This window comes from Salvelinus alpinus, chromosome 1 (genome assembly GCF_045679555.1).
Source record: "Salvelinus alpinus chromosome 1, SLU_Salpinus.1, whole genome shotgun sequence".
Lineage (NCBI taxonomy): Eukaryota > Metazoa > Chordata > Actinopteri > Salmoniformes > Salmonidae > Salvelinus > Salvelinus alpinus.
Genome location: NC_092086.1, coordinates 13,693,341 through 13,715,747, shown reverse-complemented (window position 1 = coordinate 13,715,747; position 22,407 = coordinate 13,693,341). Strand labels below are relative to the sequence as shown.

At 49.7% G+C, this 22,407-nt stretch overlaps 1 protein-coding gene across 6 annotated transcripts in view; it reads left to right on the top strand.

Annotated features, from left to right (window-relative positions):
• Positions 1-22,407, top strand: part of smg1 (SMG1 nonsense mediated mRNA decay associated PI3K related kinase) — a 104,697-nt gene that overhangs the window by 66,463 nt on the left and 15,827 nt on the right. For all 6 annotated transcript variants that reach the window (XM_071391662.1, XM_071391653.1, XM_071391670.1 and 3 more), the window contains 19 exons: positions 168-390; positions 1,096-1,342; positions 1,732-1,802; positions 2,081-2,239; positions 2,529-2,780; positions 4,868-5,006; positions 5,139-5,248; positions 5,740-5,958; positions 6,380-6,573; positions 9,895-10,067; positions 10,615-10,894; positions 11,173-11,445; positions 12,280-12,514; positions 14,649-14,875; positions 15,496-15,658; positions 16,494-16,683; positions 18,961-19,256; positions 19,372-19,581; positions 21,768-21,905. In XM_071391662.1, coding sequence (XP_071247763.1) covers positions 168-390; positions 1,096-1,342; positions 1,732-1,802; positions 2,081-2,239; positions 2,529-2,780; positions 4,868-5,006; positions 5,139-5,248; positions 5,740-5,958; positions 6,380-6,573; positions 9,895-10,067; positions 10,615-10,894; positions 11,173-11,445; positions 12,280-12,514; positions 14,649-14,875; positions 15,496-15,658; positions 16,494-16,683; positions 18,961-19,256; positions 19,372-19,581; positions 21,768-21,905 — 3,799 coding nt within the window. The remainder of the gene's footprint in view (positions 1-167; positions 391-1,095; positions 1,343-1,731; positions 1,803-2,080; positions 2,240-2,528; positions 2,781-4,867; positions 5,007-5,138; positions 5,249-5,739; positions 5,959-6,379; positions 6,574-9,894; positions 10,068-10,614; positions 10,895-11,172; positions 11,446-12,279; positions 12,515-14,648; positions 14,876-15,495; positions 15,659-16,493; positions 16,684-18,960; positions 19,257-19,371; positions 19,582-21,767; positions 21,906-22,407) is intronic.

Genomic DNA, 22,407 nt, shown 5'->3' with positions numbered 1-22,407 from the left:
TTAGTCCCTGTCTCAGGTACAGGGTAACCTAGGCTGCCAGAGGTAATGGGTTTCATTCTGACCCACTGCACTTCTCACTCGCTAACTATACAACCGTGTCCTGTCTCAACATGTCTGTTTTAACCCTGTTAAAGGAACATAGATAAACAGTGTGTCTCCTCTGTCAGGGAGGAGAAGGTGGCCATCATGTGTGAGAAGCACTCCGCTCTGATGCGTCCCGTGGTGTTCGCTCTGGACCACGTGAGGAGCATCACCAGCACGCCCGCCGAGACCCCCCACGAGACCTGGTTCCAGCAGACCTACGGGGACGCCATCACTTCGGCCCTGGAGAGACTGAAGAGCCCTCACAACCCGGCCAACCCGGCCAGCAGCTGGGTCCCGTTCAAACAGGTAGGATCAGGACCGTGGGGGGGGGGGTCTCGGTTCTCAGTAACTGGTCTGCCTTATCAGTAACTCAAACTAGGCTGTTGCCCTTTGCGTCCCTCCTAAGGAACATTCATATTCAACAATAATATTTTTGAACAGAATATGAACTTTCTGCACTTCCCCTTTTTCTCACACGCGGTACGTGCCCCGTGGCGCGGTGGGTACCGTGCCCCGTGGCGCGGTGGGTACCGTGCCCCGGTGGGTACCGTGCCCCGTGGCGCGGTGGGTACCGTGCCCCGTGGCGCGGTGGGTACCGTGCCCCGTGGCGCGGTTCCTCTTGACCCTTGACATGTACATTCCTTATACATGTTAAGTAGTCAATACGTTCTAGTGTGGTAACATGAATCAGTAGACGTCAAGCCAGAATTCAACAACACCTCTAATAAACATTGTTCCAGATCAAAACCCCCCAAATAGAGATGTTTCTATGTTAAAGGCAGATGTTTAGTGGATTGAAGACATCTCTTTACTTTACTTCCTGAAGTGTTTCCAGTCCCCTTTAAGATTTGGATTGGGGGAAGGGAAGCTGATCCTAGATCTGTGCTTAGGGGAAACTTGGTCGGTTTGTGTGTGAAGGTGCTTTTTGTTTCCATGAGTGTAACCTTTTAAAATGTATACTGTACTTTTTTTGTTGAAGTGGATTTAAATGGTGTTTTTAATGTCTCCTAGATCATGCTGAGTCTCCAGCAGAGGGCTCAGAAGAGGACCAGCTATCTGCTGCGTCTGGACCACATCAGCCCCCGCCTGGCTGCCATGGCGACCACAGAGATGGCGTTGCCGGGCGAGGTGTCGGCAACGGACGCTTTGACCATCCAAAGTGTTGGCAACACCATCACCATCCTGCCAACCAAGACCAAGCCCAAGAAACTACACTTCCTGGGCTCCGACGGACGCAACTACCCATACCTCTTCAAAGGTAGCGAACACACACACACACACACACACACACACACACACACACACACACACACACACACGATGAACGCAACGATCCCTACCTCTTCCAGGCAGACGACCAGCAGGAATATAAGTCTGAACCTAATTCTCCTTTCTCCTCCTAACTCTACCTCCTTCCTCCTCTCTTTCCTTCTCTCTGATTTGACCCTCATCTGTCCTTTCTCCTCCTAACTCTACCTCCTTCCTCCTCTCTTTCCCTCTCTATTCTTTCTCCTCCTAACTCTACCTCCTTCCCTCTCTCTGATTTGACCCTCATCTCTCCTTTCTCCTCCTAACTCTCCCTCCTTCCCTCTCTCTGATTTGACCCTCATCTATTCCTCCCTCTCCTTTATCCTCTCTCTCCCGCAGGTCTGGAGGACCTCCACCTAGATGAGCGGATCATGCAGTTCCTTTCCATAGTCAACACCATGTTCACCAAGGTACATCATTGATTGATCGATCATTTAAAATACAAGGCTGATCCGGCCAGAGACAACACCAGAGTAAAGGGTAATGGGCCTGTGCAGTTCATCTGTGAAAAAATACACCAAATATTAAAAAAAAAAATTATTTAAAAACTAATAAAAGTAGTATATTAGGTGATTAAACCTGAAGGCTATTTCCAGTAATATTACCTGCTAGTAGGAAAGATGGGATGTTTTATGTGGTCATACGACTGCTGCTGTTGTCTGCAGAGCATAACTCTGTTCTTCTCTAGGTGAACCAGCAGGAGCGCCCCCACTTCCACGCACGCCACTACTCCGTCACCCCGCTGGGGACACGCTCAGGACTCATCCAATGGGTGGACGGCGCCACGCCGCTGTTCGGCCTCTACAAGCGCTGGCAGCAGAGAGAGGCCGTGCTGCAGGCACAGAAGGTAGTGTGTGTGTGTGTGTGTGTGTGTGTGTGTGTGTGTGTGTGTGTGTGTGTGTGTGTGTGTGTGTGTGTGTGTGTGTGTGTGTGTGTGTGTGTGTGTGTGTGTGTGTGTGTGTGTGTGTGTGTGTGATATTTTGTAGGAACTTGCTCTGTGAATGTGTAGAGCTCAATAAATAATACATTCAACATTGAAACTATGGCAAAGCCAAACACTTTGTTGGGCCATGAGCCTTGAGCTCTCTCTGTACTCATCACTTTCTCTCTCTCTCTGTCTCTCGCTCCTCCCCCAGGCCCAGGATTCGTTCCAGCAGCAGCCCCAGCCCCTCCCTCTGGTCCCACGGCCCAGTGAGCTCTACTACAGCAAGATAGGCCCCGCCCTGAAGGGGGTGGGCCTCAGCCTGGATGTTTCGCGGCGCGATTGGCCGCTCAGCGTGATGAGGGATGTGCTTAAGGAGCTGATGGCATCCACGCCCCCTAACCTGCTGGCCAAAGAGCTGTGGTGCTCCTGTACCACGTCTAGCGAGTGGTGGAGGGTCACACAGGTGAGCTGGGGTCAAAGGTCAAGCAGGGTTTACTGTCGTCAGTCAAGGGTTAGAGGTCACACAGGATGTGTGGCTTCTTCTTCTCGTATCCTTTCCTTCATCTGCACTGATCTGAAAATAACACAGAGCTGAAAACATGGCGTCACTAAGATTGGATATAGGATCCACTCATAGAGTTGGATAGAGGACTCATCTTTGTAGCTCTGTTAATTTCCGTACTAAAATATCCTCTATCTTACTCTATGGATCCACCTGGCTAGGGGGCTCTGACTAGGGCAGATGAAGGAAAGGTCCTCTATCTTACTCTATGGTTCCACCTGGCTAGGGCAGATGAAGGAAAGGTCCTCTATCTTACTCTATGGATCCACCTGGCTAGTGCAGATTAAGGAAAGGTCCTCTATCTTACTCTATGGATCCACCTGGCTAGGGCAGATGAAGGAAAGGTCCTCTATCTTACTCTATGGATCCACCTGGCTAGGGCAGATGAAGGAAAGGTCCTCTATCTTACTCTATGGATCCACCTGGCTAGGGCAGATGAAGGAAAGGTCCTCTATCTTACTCTATGGATCCACCTGACTAGGGCAGATGAAGGAAAGGTCCTCTATCTTACTCTATGGATCCACCTGGCTAGGGCAGATGAAGGAAAGGTCCTCTATCTTACTCTATGGATCCACCTGGCTAGGGCAGATGAAGGAAAGGTCCTCTATCTTACTCTATGGATCCACCTGGCTAGGGCAGATGAAGGAAAGGTCCTCTATCTTACTCTATGGATCCACCTGGCTAGGGCAGATGAAGGAAAGGTCCTCTATCTTACTCTATGGATCCACCTGGCTAGGGCAGATGAAGGAAAGGTCCTCTATCTTACTCTATGGATCCACCTGGCTAGGGCAGATGAAGGAAAGGTCCTCTATCTTACTCTATGGATCCACCTGGCTAGGGCAGATTAAGGAAAGGTCCTCTATCTTACTCTATGGATCCACCTGGCTAGGGCAGATGAAGGAAAGGTCCTCTATCTTACTCTATGGATCCACTTGGCTAGGGCAGATGAAGGAAAGGTCCTCTATCTTACTCTATGGATCCACCTGGCTAGGGCAGATGAAGGAAAGGTCCTCTATCTTACTCTATGGATCCACCTGACTAGGGCAGATGAAGGAAAGGTCCTCTATCTTACTCTATGGATCCACCTGGCTAGGGCAGATGAAGGAAAGGTCCTCTATCTTACTCTATGGATCCACCTGGCTAGGGCAGATGAAGGAAAGGTCCTCTATCTTACTCTATGGATCCACCTGGCTAGGGCAGATGAAGGAAAGGTCCTCTATCTTACTCTATGGATCCACCTGACTAGGGCAGATGAAGGAAAGGTCCTCTATCTTACTCTATGGATCCACCTGGCTAGGGCAGATGAAGGAAAGGTCCTCTATCTTACTCTATGGATCCACCTGGCTAGGGCAGATGAAGGAAAGGTCCTCTATCTTACTCTATGGATCCACCTGGCTAGGGCAGATGAAGGAAAGGTCCTCTATCTTACTCTATGGTTCCACCTGGCTAGGGCAGATGAAGGAAAGGTCCTCTATCTTACTCTATGGATCCACCTGGATAGGGCAGATGAAGGAAAGGTCCTCTATCTTACTCTATGGATCCACCTGGCTAGGGCAGATGAAGGAAAGGTCCTCTATCTTACTCTATGGATCCACCTGACTAAGGCAGATGAAGGAAAGGTCCTCTATCTTACTCTATGGATCCACCTGACTAGGGCAGATGAAGGAAAGGTCCTCTATCTTACTCTATGGATCCACCTGACTAGGGCAGATGAAGGAAAGGTCCTCTATCTTACTCTATGGATCCACCTGGCTAGGGCAGATGAAGGAAAGGTCCTCTATCTTACTCTATGGATCCACCTGGCTAGGGCAGATGAAGGAAAGGTCCTCTATCTTACTCTATGGATCCACCCGGCTAGGGCAGATGAAGGAAAGTACGCCATGTTGTACTAATATGCTTGGGAAGTGGAGACGTCAAAAATTAAACCTTCCTGGTGGCTAATTAATGGTAAATGAACGCTCTTCCTCCTCTTCTTCCTCCTGCTACAGTCCTACGCCAGGTCCACTGCTGTGATGTCTATGGTGGGCTACATCATTGGCCTCGGCGACCGTCACCTTGACAACGTGCTGATTGACATGACGACGGGAGAGGTGGTGCACATCGACTACAACGTCTGCTTCGAGAAAGGTAAATTAATAGTTATATTTTGAGGTTTGAACAAGCAGCGACCCTCCTGGTTTAGACAAGTTGCTCTGTGGATTTCACTGCTGTTTGTCCTACTGATGTGTGTGTTTCTCTCTCTCTGTGTGTGGTCTCCAGGGAAGAGCCTGCGTGTGCCAGAGAAAGTGCCGTTCCGTATGACCCACAACATTGAGACGGCCCTGGGAGTCACTGGAGTGGAGGGCATCTTCAGACTGTCCTGTGAACAGGTACTAGCTAGTGTAAACAGTCTTCAGACTGTCCTGTGAACAGGTACTAGCTAGTGGAACAGTCTTCAGACTGTCCTGTGAACAGGTACTAGCTAGTGAAACATTTAGGAGACTCTTCTGTTTCAGCTGTGGTGTGTTGGGTGACGTTAGTCTCATTTGAATTTCCTGGCTTTGTCTGCTGTTCATCACCTCAAACTTCACTGACAACTTAGTCTCGTTTACTTCTAAACATTTCTAAAATGTTCCTGACACATTTAAAGACATTCCTTTTGTTTTTAGTTTCTGAAACATGCAAACCATATTCTAATCTTCTCTTTTCTGATTGGTCAGGTGGTCCAGATGATGCTAACCTCTCTCTTTGATTGGTCAAATGTTCCAGATGATGCTAACCTCTCTCCTCTGATTGGTCAGGTGGTCCAGATGATGCTAACCTCCTCTCTGATTGGTCAGGTGGTCCAGATGATGCTAACCTCTCCTCTCTGATTGGTCAGGTGATTCAGATGATGCGTCGTGGGCGGGAGACGCTGCTGACCCTGTTGGAGGCGTTTGTGTACGACCCTCTGGTGGACTGGACGGCCGGGGGGGAGGTGGGCTTCGCCGGGGCCGTGTACGGAGGGGGGGGGCAGCAGGCGGAGAACAAGCAGAGCAAGAGAGAGATGGAGAGAGACATCACACGCTCCCTCTTCTCCTCCCGTGTCGCTGAGATCAAGGTGAGCAGGGGAGACAGAGACACACATCCAGCTCTATCTCTGTCTGAAATAACACCCTGTTCCTTATAGAAGTTGTCCTGTATGTTGTGAATGGAGCGCCAATTCAGACCACCTGTCGTTCCCCTTACCAGATGTTCTGTTTGTAGCTGAAATGACTAGGCCACTGAAATCTTCCTCCCTTTCTCCCTCCTTCACTACCTCCCTTTCTCCCTCCTTCACTACCTCCCTTTCTCCCTCCTTCATTACCTCCCTCCTTCACTACCTCCCTTTCTCCCTCCTTCACTACCTCCCTCATTCACTACCTCCCTTTCTTCCTCCTTCACTACCTCCCTCCTTCACTACCTCCCTCCTTCACTACCTCCCTTTCTCCCTCCTTCACTACCTCCTTCCCTACCTCACCCCCTTCCTCCTCTTCCTCCAGGTGAACTGGTTTAAGAACCGTGAGGAGATGTTGGGGGTCCTGCCGCAGGTGGAGGGGGCAGTGGAGGAGTACCTCACCCTGCAGAAGCTGCTCTCTCAGGGGGACAAGATGACCACCAAGATCCTGGAGGAGATGAGCTTCCTGGAGGGGGCTGAGAGCTGCTCAGACCACCTCATACTCACCCTGGAACACAGGTCTGTTACATCCCTGACCTTTAACCCCAGACCACCTCATACTCACCCTGGAACACAGGTCTGTTACACCCCAGACCACCTCATACTCACCCTGGAACACAGGTCTGTTACACCCCAGACCACCTCATACTCACCCTGGAACACAGGTCTGTTACATCCCTGACCTCTAACCCCAGACCACCTCATACTCACCCTGGAACACAGGTCTGTTACATCCCTGACCTCTAACCCCAGACCACCTCATACTCACCCTGGAACACAGGTCTGTTACACCCCAGACCACCTCATACTCACCCTGGAACACAGGTCTGTTACATCCCTGACCTTTAACCCCAGACCACCTCATACTCACCCTGGAACACAGGTCTGTTACAGCCCTGACCTTTAACCCCAGACCACCTCATACTCACCCTGGAACACAGGTCTGTTACAGCCCTGACCTTTAACCCCAGACCACCTCATACTCACCCTGGAACACAGGTCTGTTACACCCCTGACCTTTAACCCCAGACCACCCCATACTCACCCTGGAACACAGGTCTGTTACATCCCTGACCTTTAACCCCAGACCACCCCATACTCACCCTGGAACACAGGTCTGTTACACCCCTGACCTTTAACCCCAGACCACCCCATACTCACCCTGGAACACAGGTCTGTTACATCCCTGACCTTTAACCCCAGACCACCTCATACTCACCCTGGAACACAGGTCTGTTACAGCCCTGACCTTTAACCCCAGACCACCTCATACTCACCCTGGAACACAGGTCTGTTACACCCCAGACCACCTCATACTCACCCTGGAACACAGGTCTGTTACACCCCTGACCTTTAACCCCAGACCACCCCATACTCACCCTGGAACACAGGTCTGTTACACCCCTGACCTTTAACCCCAGACCACCCCATACTCACCCTGGAACACAGGTCTGTTACAGCCCTGACCTTTAACCCCAGACCACCTCATACTCACCCTGGAACACAGGTCTGTTACACCCCAGACCACCTCATACTCACCCTGGAACACAGGTCTGTTACACCCCTGACCTTTAACCCCAGACCACCCCATACTCACCCTGGAACACAGGTCTGTTACACCCCTGACCTTTAACCCCAGACCACCCCATACTCACCCTGGAACACAGGTCTGTTACATCCCTGACCTTTAACCCCAGACCACCTCATACTCACCCTGGAACACAGGTCTGTTACATCCCTGACCTTTAACCCCAGACCACCTCATACTCACCCTGGAACACAGGTCTGTTACAGCCCTGACCTTTAACCCCAGACCACCTCATACTCACCCTGGAACACAGGTCTGTTACATCCCTGACCTTTAACCCCAGACCACCTCATACTCACCCTGGAACACAGGTCTGTTACATCCCTGACCTCTAACCCCAGACCACCCCATACTCACCCTGGAACACAGGTCTGTTACATCCCTGACCTTTAACCCCAGACCACCTCATACTCACCCTGGAACACAGGTCTGTTACAGCCCTGACCTTTAACCCCAGACCACCTCATACTCACCCTGGAACACAGGTCTGTTACATCCCTGACCTTTAACCCCAGACCACCTCATACTCACCCTGGAACACAGGTCTGTTACATCCCTGACCTCTAACCCCAGACCACCTCATACTCACCCTGGAACACAGGTATATAACCCCCTATATACAGGAAGTACCAGGTAACGACATGGCTATATATACGGGCAGCGCCAGATATGGCTTACATTTACAATTTGCTCAAGGGCACAGACAGATTTTTTCTAACCAGTGACCTTTCGGTTACTGGCCCAACACTCTTAACCGCTAGGCTACCTGCTGCCAGGCTTGGGGGTAGAAGCTGTTCAGGGTTCTGTTGGTTCCAGACTTGGCACTCCGGTACCGCTTGCTAGCAGAGAAAACAGTCTATGACTTGGGTGGCTGGAGTCTTCAACAATTGTTTGGGCCTTCCTCTGGTACCGCCTGGTATAGAGGTCTTGGATGGCAGGGAGCTGGGCCCCAGTGATGTACTGGGCCATACGCACCACCCTCTGTAGCACCGGTCAAGATGCTCGCTATTCTGCAGCTGTAGAACTTTTTGAGTGTTGGAGGGCCCATGACAAATCTTTTCAGCCTTCTGATTGGGAAGAGGTGCTGTCGTGCTCTCTTCACGACTGTGTGTGTGGCCCATGTTAATTCCTTGTGATGTGGAAACACAAGGAACTTGAAGCTCTCGACCCGCTCCACTACAGCCCCATCAATGTGGATAGGAGGCGTGCTCGCACCCCCCTCCGTTTCCTGTGGTCCAGGATCAGCTCCTTTGTCTTGCTGACGTTGAGGAAGAGGTTGTTGTCCTGGCACCACACTGCCAGGTCTCTGACCTCCTCCCTACAGGCTGTCTCATCGTTGTCGGTGATCAGGCCTACCACTGTTGTGTCGTCAGCAAACTTAATGATGGTGCTGGAATCGTGCTTGGCCACGCAGTCGTGGGTGAACAGGGAGTACAGGAGGGGACTAAACACGTACCCCTGAGGGGCCCCAGTGTTGAGGATCAGCGTAGCAGATGTGTTGTTGGCTACCCTCACCACCTGGAGCAGCCTGTCAGGAAGTCCAGGATCCAGTTGCAGAGGGAGGTGTTCAGACCCAGGGTTCTTATCAGGAAGTCCAGGATCCAGTTGCAGAGGGAGGTGTTCAGACCCAGGGTTCTTATCAGGAAGTCCAGGATCCAGTTACAAAGGGACGTGTTCAGACCCAGGGTTCTTATCAGGAAGTCCAGGATCCAGTTGCAGAGGGAGGTGTTCAGACCCAGGGTTCTTATCAGGAAGTCCAGGATCCAGTTGCAGAGGGAGGTGTTCAGACCCAGGGTTCTTATCAGGAAGTCCAGAATCCAGTTGCAGAGGGAGGTGTTCAGACCCAGGGTTCTTATCAGGAAGTCCAGGATCCAGTTGCAGAGGGAGGTGATCAGACCCAGGGTTCTTATCAGGAAGTCCAGGATCCAGTTGCAGAGGGAGGTGTTCAGACCCAGGGTTCTTATCAGGAAGTCCAGGATCCAGTTGCAGAGGGAGGTGTTCAGACCCAGGGTTCTTATCAGGAAGTCCAGGATCCAGTTGCAGAGGGAGATGTTCAGACCCAGGGTTCTTATCAGGAAGTCCAGGATCCAGTTACAGAGGGACGTGTTCAGACCCTGGGTTCTTATCAGGAAGTTGGTCACAATGCAACACGGATTAGACGCTCTTGAACATGGCCCCTCTCTCTCTCCGTAGGTACACAGAGCTCTGTATGTGATTGTTCTCCCCTCTCTCTCCTCCCCCTCCCCCACCAGGTACTCTGAGCACACCCAGCTAGCATCTCGTCAGCGTACGGTCCAGGAGTTGATCCAGGGGAAGCAGGGTGACCTGGACCAGTGGATGTCCCAGTACCAAGCAGCCTTCAGCAGCCTGGAGGCCACACAGCTAGCCAGTCTACTGCAGGACATCAGCAGTCATATAGACCTGGGTTAGTGTCTGTAGAGATGGGAGAGGGGGTTCTGTGTGGTTCCAGCTAGCCAGTCTACTGCAGGACATCGGCAGTCATATAGACCTGGGTTAGTGTCTGTAGAGATGGGAGAGGGGGTTCTGTGTGGTTCCAGTCTACTGCAGGACATCAGCAGTCATATAGACCTGGGTTAGTGTCTGTAGAGATGGGAGAGGGGGTTCTGTGTGGTTCCAGTCTACTGCAGGACATCAGCAGTCATATAGACCTGGGTTAGTGTCTGTAGAGATGGGAGAGGGGGTTCTGTTTGGTTCCAGCTAGCCAGTCTACTGCAGGACATCAGCAGTCATATAGACCTGGGTTAGTGTCTGTAGAGATGGGTGAGGGGGTTCTGTGTGGTTCCAGCTAGCCAGTCTACTGCAGGACATCAGCAGTCGTATAGACCTGGGTTAGTGTCTGTAGAGGTGGGAGAGGGGGTTCTGTTTGGTTCCAGCTAGCCAGTCTCCTGCAGGACATCAGCAGTCCTATAGACCTGATTGATTAACCTTCTCTCTCTTCCTCCCTCCCCCAGGCCCTCCCAGCTACGTCCCGGCCACAGCCTTCCTGCAGAACGCCGGCCAGGCCCACCTAATCAGCCAGTGCGAGGGCCTGGAGGCTGAGTTGGGCTCCCTGCTGCAGCAGCGCCGTGGGGCCCTGCGAGGCTGTCTGGAGCAGCTGCACAGCTATGCCACTGTGGCCCTGCTGTACCCGCGGGCCGTGCTGCTGCGCCACAGGGCCCACCTCTGGAAACAGTGGCTGGAAGAGCTGCTCTGTGACATGACTGTTGACCACTGCCAGCAGATTTCCAGACAGTGAGTTGGAGTGGACACATGCTGGCTTTCTCCTCTCCTCTCTTTCTGGCCATCTCGCGCCGCCATGTCTTTCCTTCTCATTCTTTCATTCTCACGCTCTCCTTCTCTCTCTGTCTGTCTCTCTCTCTGTCTGTCTCTCTCTCTCTGTGTCTTTCTCTGTGTTCCATTTCTTGATATTTCTGCTTCTCTCTCCTCTATTTTATTATTATTCTCATTAAATGGACAGTTATTTTATCAATCTGTGCTCTACCTTCCTCTCCAAACTTCCCTCCCTCCAGGTATGAGGTCCAGTTTGCCCCCCAGCCTCCCCTTGCGTCGTGCCAGTTCCTGTCTAGCGTTGAGCTGGCCTTGCAGCACCAGGCGTCAGAGACCAACACGCGTGTTCTGCGCCAGGCGGAGCGCGTCAAGGCCGAGGGCGCCACGGTCCACGCGTGTGAAGAACAGCTGCAGGAGATCGAGCGTTGCATTAACGTGTTCCTCCTAGAGAACCCAGAGCAGGGCTCTCTCAGCCTGGCCACCATCATCTCATCAGCCCTCTGCACCCTCACCAGGTCCGTCTGGCTGGCTGTGTGCTGGGGGTAGACGTGTGTGTGGTGGGGGGATAGACGTGTGTGTGCTGGGGATAGACGTGTGTGTGGATAATGAGACTAACCTGATGGTTGAGGGAGCAACTAGTGTTCCTGACGTCTTGTGGCAGGGCGTGTGTGGTGGGGGGGTAGAAGGGGGTGTGTGGATAATGAGACTAACCTGATGGTTGAGGGAGCGACTAGTGTTCCTGACGTCTTGTGGCAGGGCGTGTGTGGTGGGGGGGTAGAAGGGTGTGTGTGGTGGGGGGGGGGGGGGGGGAGAAGGGCGTGTGTGGTGGGGGGTTAGAAGGGCGTGTGTGGTGGGGGGGGGGGGGTAGAAGGGTGTGTGTGGTGGGGGGGGGGGTAGAAGGGTGTGTGTGGTGGTGGGGGGGGGGTAGAAGGGTGTGTGTGGTGGGGGGGTAGAAGGGTGTGTGTGGTGGGGGGGTAGAAGGGCGTGTGTGGTGGGGGGGGGTAGAAGGGTGTGTGTGGATAACGAGACTAACCTGATGGTTGAGGGAGTAACTAGTGTTCCTGACGTCTTGTGGCAGGGCGTGTGTGGTGGGGGGGGTAGAAGGGTGTGTGTGGTGGGGGGGTAGAAGGGTGTGTGTGGTGAGGGGGTAGAAGGGTGTGTGTGGTGTGGGGGGGGGGTAGAAGGGTGTGTGTGGTGGGGGGGGGGGTAGAAGGGTGTGTGTGGATAACGAGACTAACCTGATGGTCGAGGGAGAAACTAGTGTTCCTGACGTCTTGTGGCAGGGCGTGTGTGGTGGTGGGGGGGGTAGAAGGGGGTGTGTGTGTAACTTTGTGTCTGGTCCCACTCAGGCGTAACCTGGTGATGGAAGGAGCGGCGGCGGCGGCGGGGGGGCAGCTGGTAGAGTTGACGTCTCGTGACGGGGCCTGGTTCCTGGAGGAGCTGTGTTCCATGAGCGGTAATATCACCTCATTGGTCCAGCTGCTGGGGCAGTGTCAGCTCCTCCCACACGACCTGGACCTGCCCTCGCCGCAGGAGACCGCCCAGACCGTCTACCTGGCCAACGCCGTCTACACCTGTCTACAGGTACGGTGTAATGGGGGTGGAGACGTGTGTGTGGTGGAGGATAGAAGTGTGTGTACGAGGATGTGGACGGAGTTGAGCGGTCAGAAATCTCACTCAACGTCCTTTCTCGCTCAAAATCTCTCAGCCTTCACAGGAAGAAAAAAAACCACACAAAATTCCTTCCATTTTATTTTGGGTTTAAAAACTTAATTTAACTCAAAGTGGTTGTTTTGTACCCGGTACCGGGTTTGGGGGATGTTGAAACCTAATATACTATCTAGATATACAGAACATGTTGAAACCTAGTATACCATCTAGACATACAGGACATGTTGAAACCTAGTATACCATCTAGACATAGAGGACATGTTGAAACCTAATATACTATCTAGACATACAGGACATGTTGAAACCTAATATACTATCTAGACATACGTGATATGTTGAAACCTAATATACTATCTAGAGACATGTGATATGTTGAAACCTAATATACTATCTAGACATACAGGACATGTTGAAACCTAATATACTATCTAGACATACGTGATATGTTGAAACCTAATATATTATCTAGAGACATGTGATATGTTGAAACCTAATATACGATCTAGACATACAGGACATGTTGAAACCTAATATACTATCTAGACATACAGGACATGTGATATGTTGAAACCTAGTATACTATCTAGACATACAGGACATGTTGAAACCTAATATACTATCTAGACATATAGGACATGTTGAAACCTAATATACTATCTAGACATACAGGACATGTTGAAACCTAATATACTATCTAGACATACGTGACATGTTGAAACCTAATATACTATCTAGACATACGGGACATGTTGAAACCTAGTATACTATCTAGACATACAGGACATGTTGAAACCTAGTATACTATCTAGACATATAGGACATGTTGAAACCTAATATACTATCTAGACATACAGGACATGTTGAAACCTAGTATACTATCTAGACATATAGGACATGTTGAAACCTAATATACTATCTAGACATACAGGACATGTTGAAACCTAATATACTATCTAGACATATAGGACATGTTGAAACCTAATATACTATCTAGACATACGGGACATGTTGAAACCTAGTATACTATCTAGACATACAGGACATGTTGAAACCTAATATACTATCTAGACATACGGGACATGTTGAAACCTAGTATACTATCTAGACATACAGGACATGTTGAAACCTAATATACTATCTAGACATATAGGACATGTTGAAACCTAATATACTATCTAGACATACAGGACATGTTGAAACCTAGTATACTATCTAGACATACGTGATATGTTGAAACCTAATATACTATCTAGACATACGGGACATGTTGAAACCTAGTATACTATCTAGACATGCAGGACATGTTGAAACCTAGTATACTATCTAGACATATAGGACATGTTGAAACCTAATATACTATCTAGACATACAGGACATGTTGAAACCTAGTATACTATCTAGACATACGTGATATGTTGAAACCTAGTATACTATCTAGACATACGTGATATGTTGAAACCTAGTATACTATCTAGACATACGTGATATGTTGAAACCTAATATACTATCTAGACATACAGGACATGTTGAAACCTAGTATACTATCTAGACATACGTGATATGTTGAAACCTAGTATACTATCTAGACATACGTGATATGTTGAAACCTAGTATACTATCTAGACATACGTGATATGTTGAAACCTAATATACTATCTAGACATACAGGACATGTATGTCTAGATAGTATCTATCTAGACCCCCCCAGGGTTCCCCATAGCACTACACAACTGACTCAAATTACCAACTTATCAAGCTTTGATTATTTGAATGGGCTGTGTAGTGCTATGGGGAAACCTGTAAAGGTGTACACAGAGGGGCCCCCGGGACAGAGTTTGGGAAACCCTGGGTTAGAGGACAATATGTAGGAGACCAGATAGCTACATTTTGAAGTGTTGTGATGAAAGTGGGTCTCCAACTTGGGAAGGTGTAACAGAACCCTTTACTAATGTTATCAGAATGACGTTGCCCACCTTTACTGGTCCGCTTGTCTTTCTGGCTGATCTCTCCTTCCTTCCTTCCTTCCTTCCTTCCTTCCTTCCTCCAGGAACTGAACACGAACTTCCGTCAGATCATCTTCCCGGAGGCTCTACGCTGCATGTTGAAGGGCGAGGCCACCCTGGAGACCATGCTGTCTGAGCTGGACCTCTTAGTGGAGCAGTGTGCAGACGGGGTCTCCCTGCAGGGGCTGGCCGACGCCCTGCACACACACCTCCGCAGCGCCGCCATGGGCCTGGAGCACGAGGCGGACACACACTGTCTCCACATCACCAGGTTAGAACAGGGGAACACTGTCTCCACATCACCAGGTTAGAACAGGGGAACACACTGTCTCCACATCAGCAGGTTAGAACAGGGGAACACACTGTCTCCACATCACCAGGTTAGAACAGGGGAACACACACTGTCTCCACATCACCAGGTTAGAACAGGGGAACACTGTCTCCACATCACCAGGTTAGAACAGGGGAACACTGTCTCCACATCACCAGGTTAGAACAGGGGAACACTGTCTCCACATCACCAGGTTAGAACAGGGGAACACTGTCTCCACATCACCAGGTTAGAACAGGGGAACACTGTCTCCACATCACCAGGTTAGAACAGGGGAACACACACTGTCTCCACATCACCAGGTTAGAACAGGGGAACAGACACTGTCTCAACCTCACCAGGTTAGAACAGGGGAACAGACACTGTCTCCACACCACCAGGTTAGAACAGACACTGTCTCCACATCACCAGGTTAGAACAGGGGAACAGACACTGTCTCCACATCACCAGGTTAGAACAGGGGAACACACACTGTCTCCACATCAGCAGGTTAGAACAGGGGAACAGACAGGCAGTAGGGTTAGTGTTAATTGGTGATGTTATATGTGATGATATTGCAGGATGTTGCGGGCCCAGTACTGTCAGCTGATGCAGCCTCCAGGGGGCAGTATGGACGCGGTGGGACAGGACTCTCCTAAGATGTCCGCCGGTCAGATGCTGCTGGTGGCCTTCGATGGCATGTTTGCTCAGCTAGAGACCGCCTTCGGACAGCTCACAGAGAAGGTAACACACACACTTCCTCAATCTCTTCCCTCTGTCTCACCCTCTCTCTTCCTCAAGCTCTTTCCTCTCTCTCACCCTCTCTCTTTCCTCTGTCTCACCCTCTCTCTTTCTCAAGCTCTTTCCTCTCTCTCACCCTCTCTCTTTCCTCTGTCTCACCCTCTCTCTCACCCTCTCTTTCCTCTGTCTCACCCTCTCTCTTTCTCAAGCTCTTACCTCTCTCTCACCCTCTCTCTTTCTCAAGCTCTTTCCTCTCTCTCACCCTCTCTCTTTCCTCTGTCTCACCCTCTTTCCTCTGTCTCACCCTCTCTCTTTCCTCTGTCTCACCCTCTCTCTTTCCTCTGTCTCACCCTCTCTCTTTCCTCTGTCTCACCCTCCTCTTTCCTCTCTCTCACCCTCTCTCTTTCTCAAGCTCTTTCCTCTCTCACCCTCTCTTTTTCTCGCTCAATCACTCTTTCATGTTAAACTCTCATCTTTCTCTCTTGTCCCTGTCTTGTTATTCCTCTTGACAAATAAATGGAATGTGGAGTTGATGTCTTAGTCACTTATCTCTGTTTATTCCTTTCTTCTCACTCCCCTGTCTTCTACTTCTCTTGTTATTTACACCCCTCTCTTTCTCTCTCCCCTCTCTTTCTCTCTCTCCCCCTCTCTTTCTCTCTCCCCCTCTCTTTCTCTCTCTCCCCCTCTCTTTCTCTCTCTCCCCCTCTCTTTCTCTCTCTCATTCTCTCTCCCCTCTCTCCCCTTCTCTTTCTCTCTCCCCCTCTCTTTCTCTCGCCCTCTCTCTTTCTCTCTCCCCTCTCTCTTTCTCTCTCCCTTTCTTTCTCCCCTCTCTTTCTAGATGATTTCCATGGAGGTGCCGCCGGCGTGGCGGAAGGTGGATGTGATGCGTGAGGCGCGGGCGGCCCAGGTCCATTTCTTCCACAGCGGGCCTCACAGACATGTTCTGGAGGAGATCTTCTTCCTCAAGAGACTCCAAACCATCAGGGAGTTTTTCAGGCTCTGTGGATCCTTCGCTCAGACACTCTCTGGTGAGAACACTGATGGCGTCATAGTCTCTCTGTGTCAAAATTCATTTTCAATTTAAAGGGCTTTATTGGTATGGGAAACATATATGTTTACATTGCCAAAGCAAGTGAACTAGATAATAAACAAAAGTGAAATAGAAAGTTAACAGTAAATATTACACTCACTCAAGTTACAAAAGAATAAAGACATTTCAAATGTCATGTTATGTGTCTGTTATGAAAGTTGGTCTGTCACTCAGCTATAGTGGTAGCAGGTCTACCAGCAGTAGAGGTCAACACTGTAAAGTTGGTCTGTCACTCAGCTATAGTGGTAGCAGGTCTACCAGCAGTAGAGGTCAACACTGTAAAGTTGGTCTGTGACTCAGCTATAGTGGTAGCAGGTCTACCAGCAGTAGAGGTCAACACTGTAAAGTTGGTCTGTCACTCAGCTATAGTGGTAGCAGGTCTACCAGCAGTAGAGGTCAACACTGTAAAGTTGGTCTGTCACTCAGCTATAGTGGTAGCAGGTCTACCAGCAGTAGAGGTCAACACTGTAAAGTTGGTCTGTGACTCAGCTATAGTGGTAGCAGGTCTACCAGCAGTAGAGGTCAACACTGTAAAGTTGGTCTGTGACTCAGCTATAGTGGTAGCAGGTCTACCAGCAGTAGAGGTCAACACTGTAAAGTTGGTCTGTCACTCAGCTATAGTGGTAGCAGGTCTACCAGCAGTAGAGGTCAACACTGTAAAGTTGGTCTGTCACTCAGCTATAGTGGTAGCAGGTCTACCAGCAGTAGAGGTCAACACTGTAAAGTTGGTCTGTGACTCAGCTATAGTGGTAGCAGGTCTACCAGCAGTAGAGGTCAACACTGTAAAGTTGGTCTGTGACTCAGCTATAGTGGTAGCAGGTCTACCAGCAGTAGAGGTCAACACTGTAAAGTTGGTCTGTCACTCCGCTATAGTGGTAGCAGGTCTACCAGCAGTAGAGGTCAACACTGTAAAGTTGGTCTGTGACTCAGCTATAGTGGTAGCAGGTCTACCAGCAGTAGAGGTCAACACTGTAAAGTTGGTCTGTGACTCAGCTATAGTGGTAGCAGGTCTACCAGCAGTAGAGGTCAACACTGTAAAGTTGGTCTGTGACTCAGCTATAGTGGTAGCAGGTCTACCAGCAGTAGAGGTCAACACTGTAAAGTTGGTCTGTGACTCAGCTATAGTGGTAGCAGGTCTACCAGCAGTAGAGGTCAACACTGTAAAGTTGGTCTGTCACTCAGCTATAGTGGTAGCAGGTCTACCAGCAGTAGAGGTCAACACTGTAAAGTTGGTCTGTCACTCAGCTATAGTGGTAGCAGGTCTACCAGCAGTAGAGGTCAACACTGTAAAGTTGGTCTGTCACTCAGCTATAGTGGTAGCAGGTCTACCAGCAGTAGAGGTCAACACTGTAAAGTTGGTCTGTCACTCAGCTATAGTGGTAGCAGGTCTACCAGCAGTAGAGGTCAACACTGTAAAGTTGGTCTGTGACTCAGCTATAGTGGTAGCAGGTCTACCAGCAGTAGAGGTCAACACTGTAAAGTTGGTCTGTGACTCAGCTATAGTGGTAGCAGGTCTACCAGCAGTAGAGGTCAACACTGTAAAGTTGGTCTGTGACTCAGCTATAGTGGTAGCAGGTCTACCAGCAGTAGAGGTCAACACTGTAAAGTTGGTCTGTCACTCAGCTATAGTGGTAGCAGGTCTACCAGCAGTAGAGGTCAACACTGTAAAGTTGGTATCTGAGAGCTGCTTTGTGTCAGATGAAGAAAGAGGGGGTCTTAGGAAACAAGGTTTCATCCACTCTGTGTTTTTTCAACTAGAGAAACGGTTTAAATACATACAGATACTTATCAGGATATTATTATTGACAATATATGGTACCGTTTTAACGATCGCTAGTTGTCTGTTCCTGCTCCAGAACTCCAGTATTTTCTCTCAGCTTGTTCTCCAACTGTCTAAATGGAGCCAGTTGGTTTTCAGCCCTTCTGTCTCCATGGCTTCTGTCTCCATGGCTTCTGTCTCCATGGCTGACCTAAACTTGTTTTCTCATGGCTCTCTCGTCTCTCTGCAGCTTATGTTTGGAATATTGAATCACAATCAAATCACTATCGAATAGCAATCCATATAGAATCGTGAGAATCTAAATACATATCGTATCGCCACCTAAGTATCATGAATGTATTGTATCACGAGGTCCCTGGCATTTCCCAGCCCTATGAAACGGTATCTCAAACATTGTATACAGTGAGTTTGACTCCCTCCCCCCTCCCTCCCCAGGTACGTGCCCCCCAGCGGCTGAGGACCCTCCTCCCTCCAACGGCCCAGTAGCAGTAGTGGGTCTGGGGGGTGTAGGTCTACCAGGGAAGCCCCTGTTCCGGGGGGCGGCGGCGGTGGTAGTGAGCGAGGAGCAGATGACCCGGCCCATCAAGGCGTTCACAGCAGAGTTTGTCCGTCAGATGCTGATTGGTCTTCCCACCCAGACCCTGGGCCTGGCTCTCTGCAGCACCCTGTCTGCCCTGGGCCTGGACCTTACAGCACAGGTGGAGGCCAAGGACTTTGGAGCCGACGGCAAGGTAGGAAGGAGGCCCTGGAATGTTATGTACTTGATTGATCAGAATGTTATATTGTCTTCATTCATTTTTAGTTCTGACGTGATTTAAGTAAAATGTGTCATTGTTAATTGTGCAGGTGTCGTTAGATGAGTTGTGTAAGCAGACGGTGGTGCAGGGTCTGGGCGCAGGCCGTCTGTCTCAGCTGCTACTGAACAGAGGCACGGTGCTGGCGTCCTCCTACGACACGGCCTGGAAGAAACTGGACCTGCTCAGACGCCTGGAGACCAGCCTGGACGCTGCCAAGGTCTCCCTGCAACGCACCCAGCTACACATCACCATGTTCCAGGTGAGAGGAGGGGGTGTGTGGGTTAACCCTGTCCTACCTCTGTGTATCCCGGTGGCAGCGTGAAGACGTGATAAGTCCTAGGACTCAGCGAGTGCACCTGTGTGTGTGTGTTAGTTAAAGGGATAATCCACCCCTAGAAATAAACATCATGAAACTCCTGTCAGTTTGGTAAAAGCCTGTGTTATCAGTGGGTTAAATAACATGATTTAACTACGAAGTGGTCCGTCTGAGAAATCAAGAAATCGTGTAGGAACCCGTCATAGCTACACTATATATACACGAGCATATGGACACCTATTAAAATGTGTGGATTCGGCTATTTAAGCAACACCCTGTTGCTGACAGGTGTATAAAATCAAGCACACAGCCATGCAATCTCCATAGACAAACATTGGCAGTAGAATGGTCCGTACTGAAGAGCTCAGTGACTTTCAACGTGGCACCGTCATAGGATGCCACCTTTCCAACAAGTCAGTTTGTCAAATTTCTGTCCTGCTAGAGCTGGACTAGGTTAACTGTAAGTGCTGTTATTGTGAAGTGGAAACCTCTAGGAGCAACAACGGCTCAGCCACGAAGTGGTAGACCACACAAGCTCACAGAACAGGACCGCTGAGTTCTGAAGCGCGTAGCTCTTAAGAATCGTCTGTCCTCGGTTGCAACACTCAGCTAGCTGAGTTCCAAACTGGCTCTGGAAGCAACATCAGCACAAGAACTGTTCGTCGGGAGCTTCATGAAATGGGTTTCCATGGTCAAGCAGGTGCACACCAGCCTTAGATCACTGTGCTCAATGTCAAGCGTCGGCTGGAGTGGTGTGAAGCTCGCCGCCTCTGGACTCTGGACCAGTGGAAACGTTGTCTCTGGAGTGATGAATCACTCTTCACCATCTGTCAGTCCGACAGACGCATCTGGGTTTGGCGGATGCCAGGAGAACACTACCTGCCCCAATGCATAGTGTCAACTGTAAAGTTTGGTGGAGGAGGAATAATGGTCTCGGGCTGTTTTTCATGGTTCGGCCCCTTAGTTCCAGTGAAGGGAAATCTTAACTCTACAGCATACAATTACATTCTAGACGATTCTGTGCTTCCAGCTTTGTGGCAACAGTTTGGGGAAGGACCTTTCCTGTTTCAGCATGACAATTTCTCAGTACACAAAGCGAGGTCCATACAGAAATGGTTTGTCGAGCTTAGTCTGGAAGAACTTGACTGGCCTGCACAGAGCCCCGACCTCAACCCCATCGAACACCTTTGGGATGAATTGGAACGCCGACTGTGAGCCAGGCCTAATCGCCCAGCATCAGTGCCCGACCTCCCTAATGCTCTTGTGGCTGAATGGAAGCAAGTCCCTGCAGCAATGTTCCAACATCTAATGGAAAGCCTTCCCAGAAGAGTGGAGGCTGTTATAGCAGCAAAGGGGGACCAACTCCATATTAATGCCCATGATTTTGGAATGAGATGTTTGAAGATCAGGTGTCCACATACTGTTGATGTCACTGGAGAGAGTGTGTTATCCCCTATCACATTTATTAACTGTTTTAAAACCATTACCTTCACTCCAGATTACTGTATCAGCCAGTAGATAGTACGGTCATACTTGTTCAAGAAGTAATTTGTAAGTCGCTCTGGATAAGAGCGTCTGCTAAATGACTTAAATGTAAATGTAGAACACGGTCATACTTGTTCTAGAACAAGTATATATCAAGATTATATCGTCATGACAATGTATATATTTCACTTACATGTGCTCAATCTACAGTGTACAAAATTATTCAACTCTGTTTCTCCTTCAAGTACCATCTCGTAATGCGCCCCTGTGTGTCTGAGGAAAGGGCCCTTGTTGCCATTCTCTGCACTCTCTCTGGGTAGCAGAGTTGCACGTTTTGTTTTTACAGCTAGCTAGCTACTTCACATGCTGATATTGACTTAGGTATTATTCTGTGTAGCTACGTTTGCTAGCTAGCCAACCCAGAGAGCATTGCATTGTGGGTTTTGTAGTCGACTTGAGCTGCAACAGATTTTCACGTGTTGCTACCATCCTTGTTATAATGACAAAAATGAAATATTCGTTCACAAAAAAAAAATATTGTGTTCACATATTAGTGTTATTTAACACTGTTTAACACTTAATCACAGGAAGTAGTGTTTTGGGGTGGATTATCCCTTCAACCCTGTCCTCTCTCTGTATTCCAGTGGCAGCATGAGGACGTGCTCGGCCCTAGGACCCAGCCTATGAGTGTGAGCCCTCCTCCTCGCTCCATCATCCTCAGTAGTATGAAGAAGAAGCTTTACAAACTCAGCCAGGATGAGGCGGCCATCGCTGCTGTACAGGTCAGTACAGTCATCACCAATTATTGTTTTTATTTTTTATTTAACCTTTAGGCAAGTAATTTAAGAACAAATTCTTATTTTCAATGACAGCCTAGGAACAGTGGGTTAACTGCCTTGTTCAGGGGCAGAATGACAGATTTTTACCTTTTCAGCTCGGGGATTCGATCTAGCAACCTGTCAGTTACTTGCCCAACGTTCTAACCACTAGGCTACCTGCCGCCCCTCTGACCACTAGGCTACCTGCCGCCCCTCTAACCACTAGGCTACCTGCCGCCACTCTAACCACTAGGCTACCTGCCACCCCTCTAACCATTAGGCTACCTGCCGCCCCTCTGACCACTAGGCTACCTGCCGCCACTCTAACCACTAGGCTACCTGCCACCCCTCTAACCATTAGGCTACCTGCCGCCCCTCTGACCACTAGGCTACCTGCCGCCACTCTAACCACTAGGCTACCTGCCACCCCTCTAACCATTAGGCTACCTGCCGTCCCTACACTCTA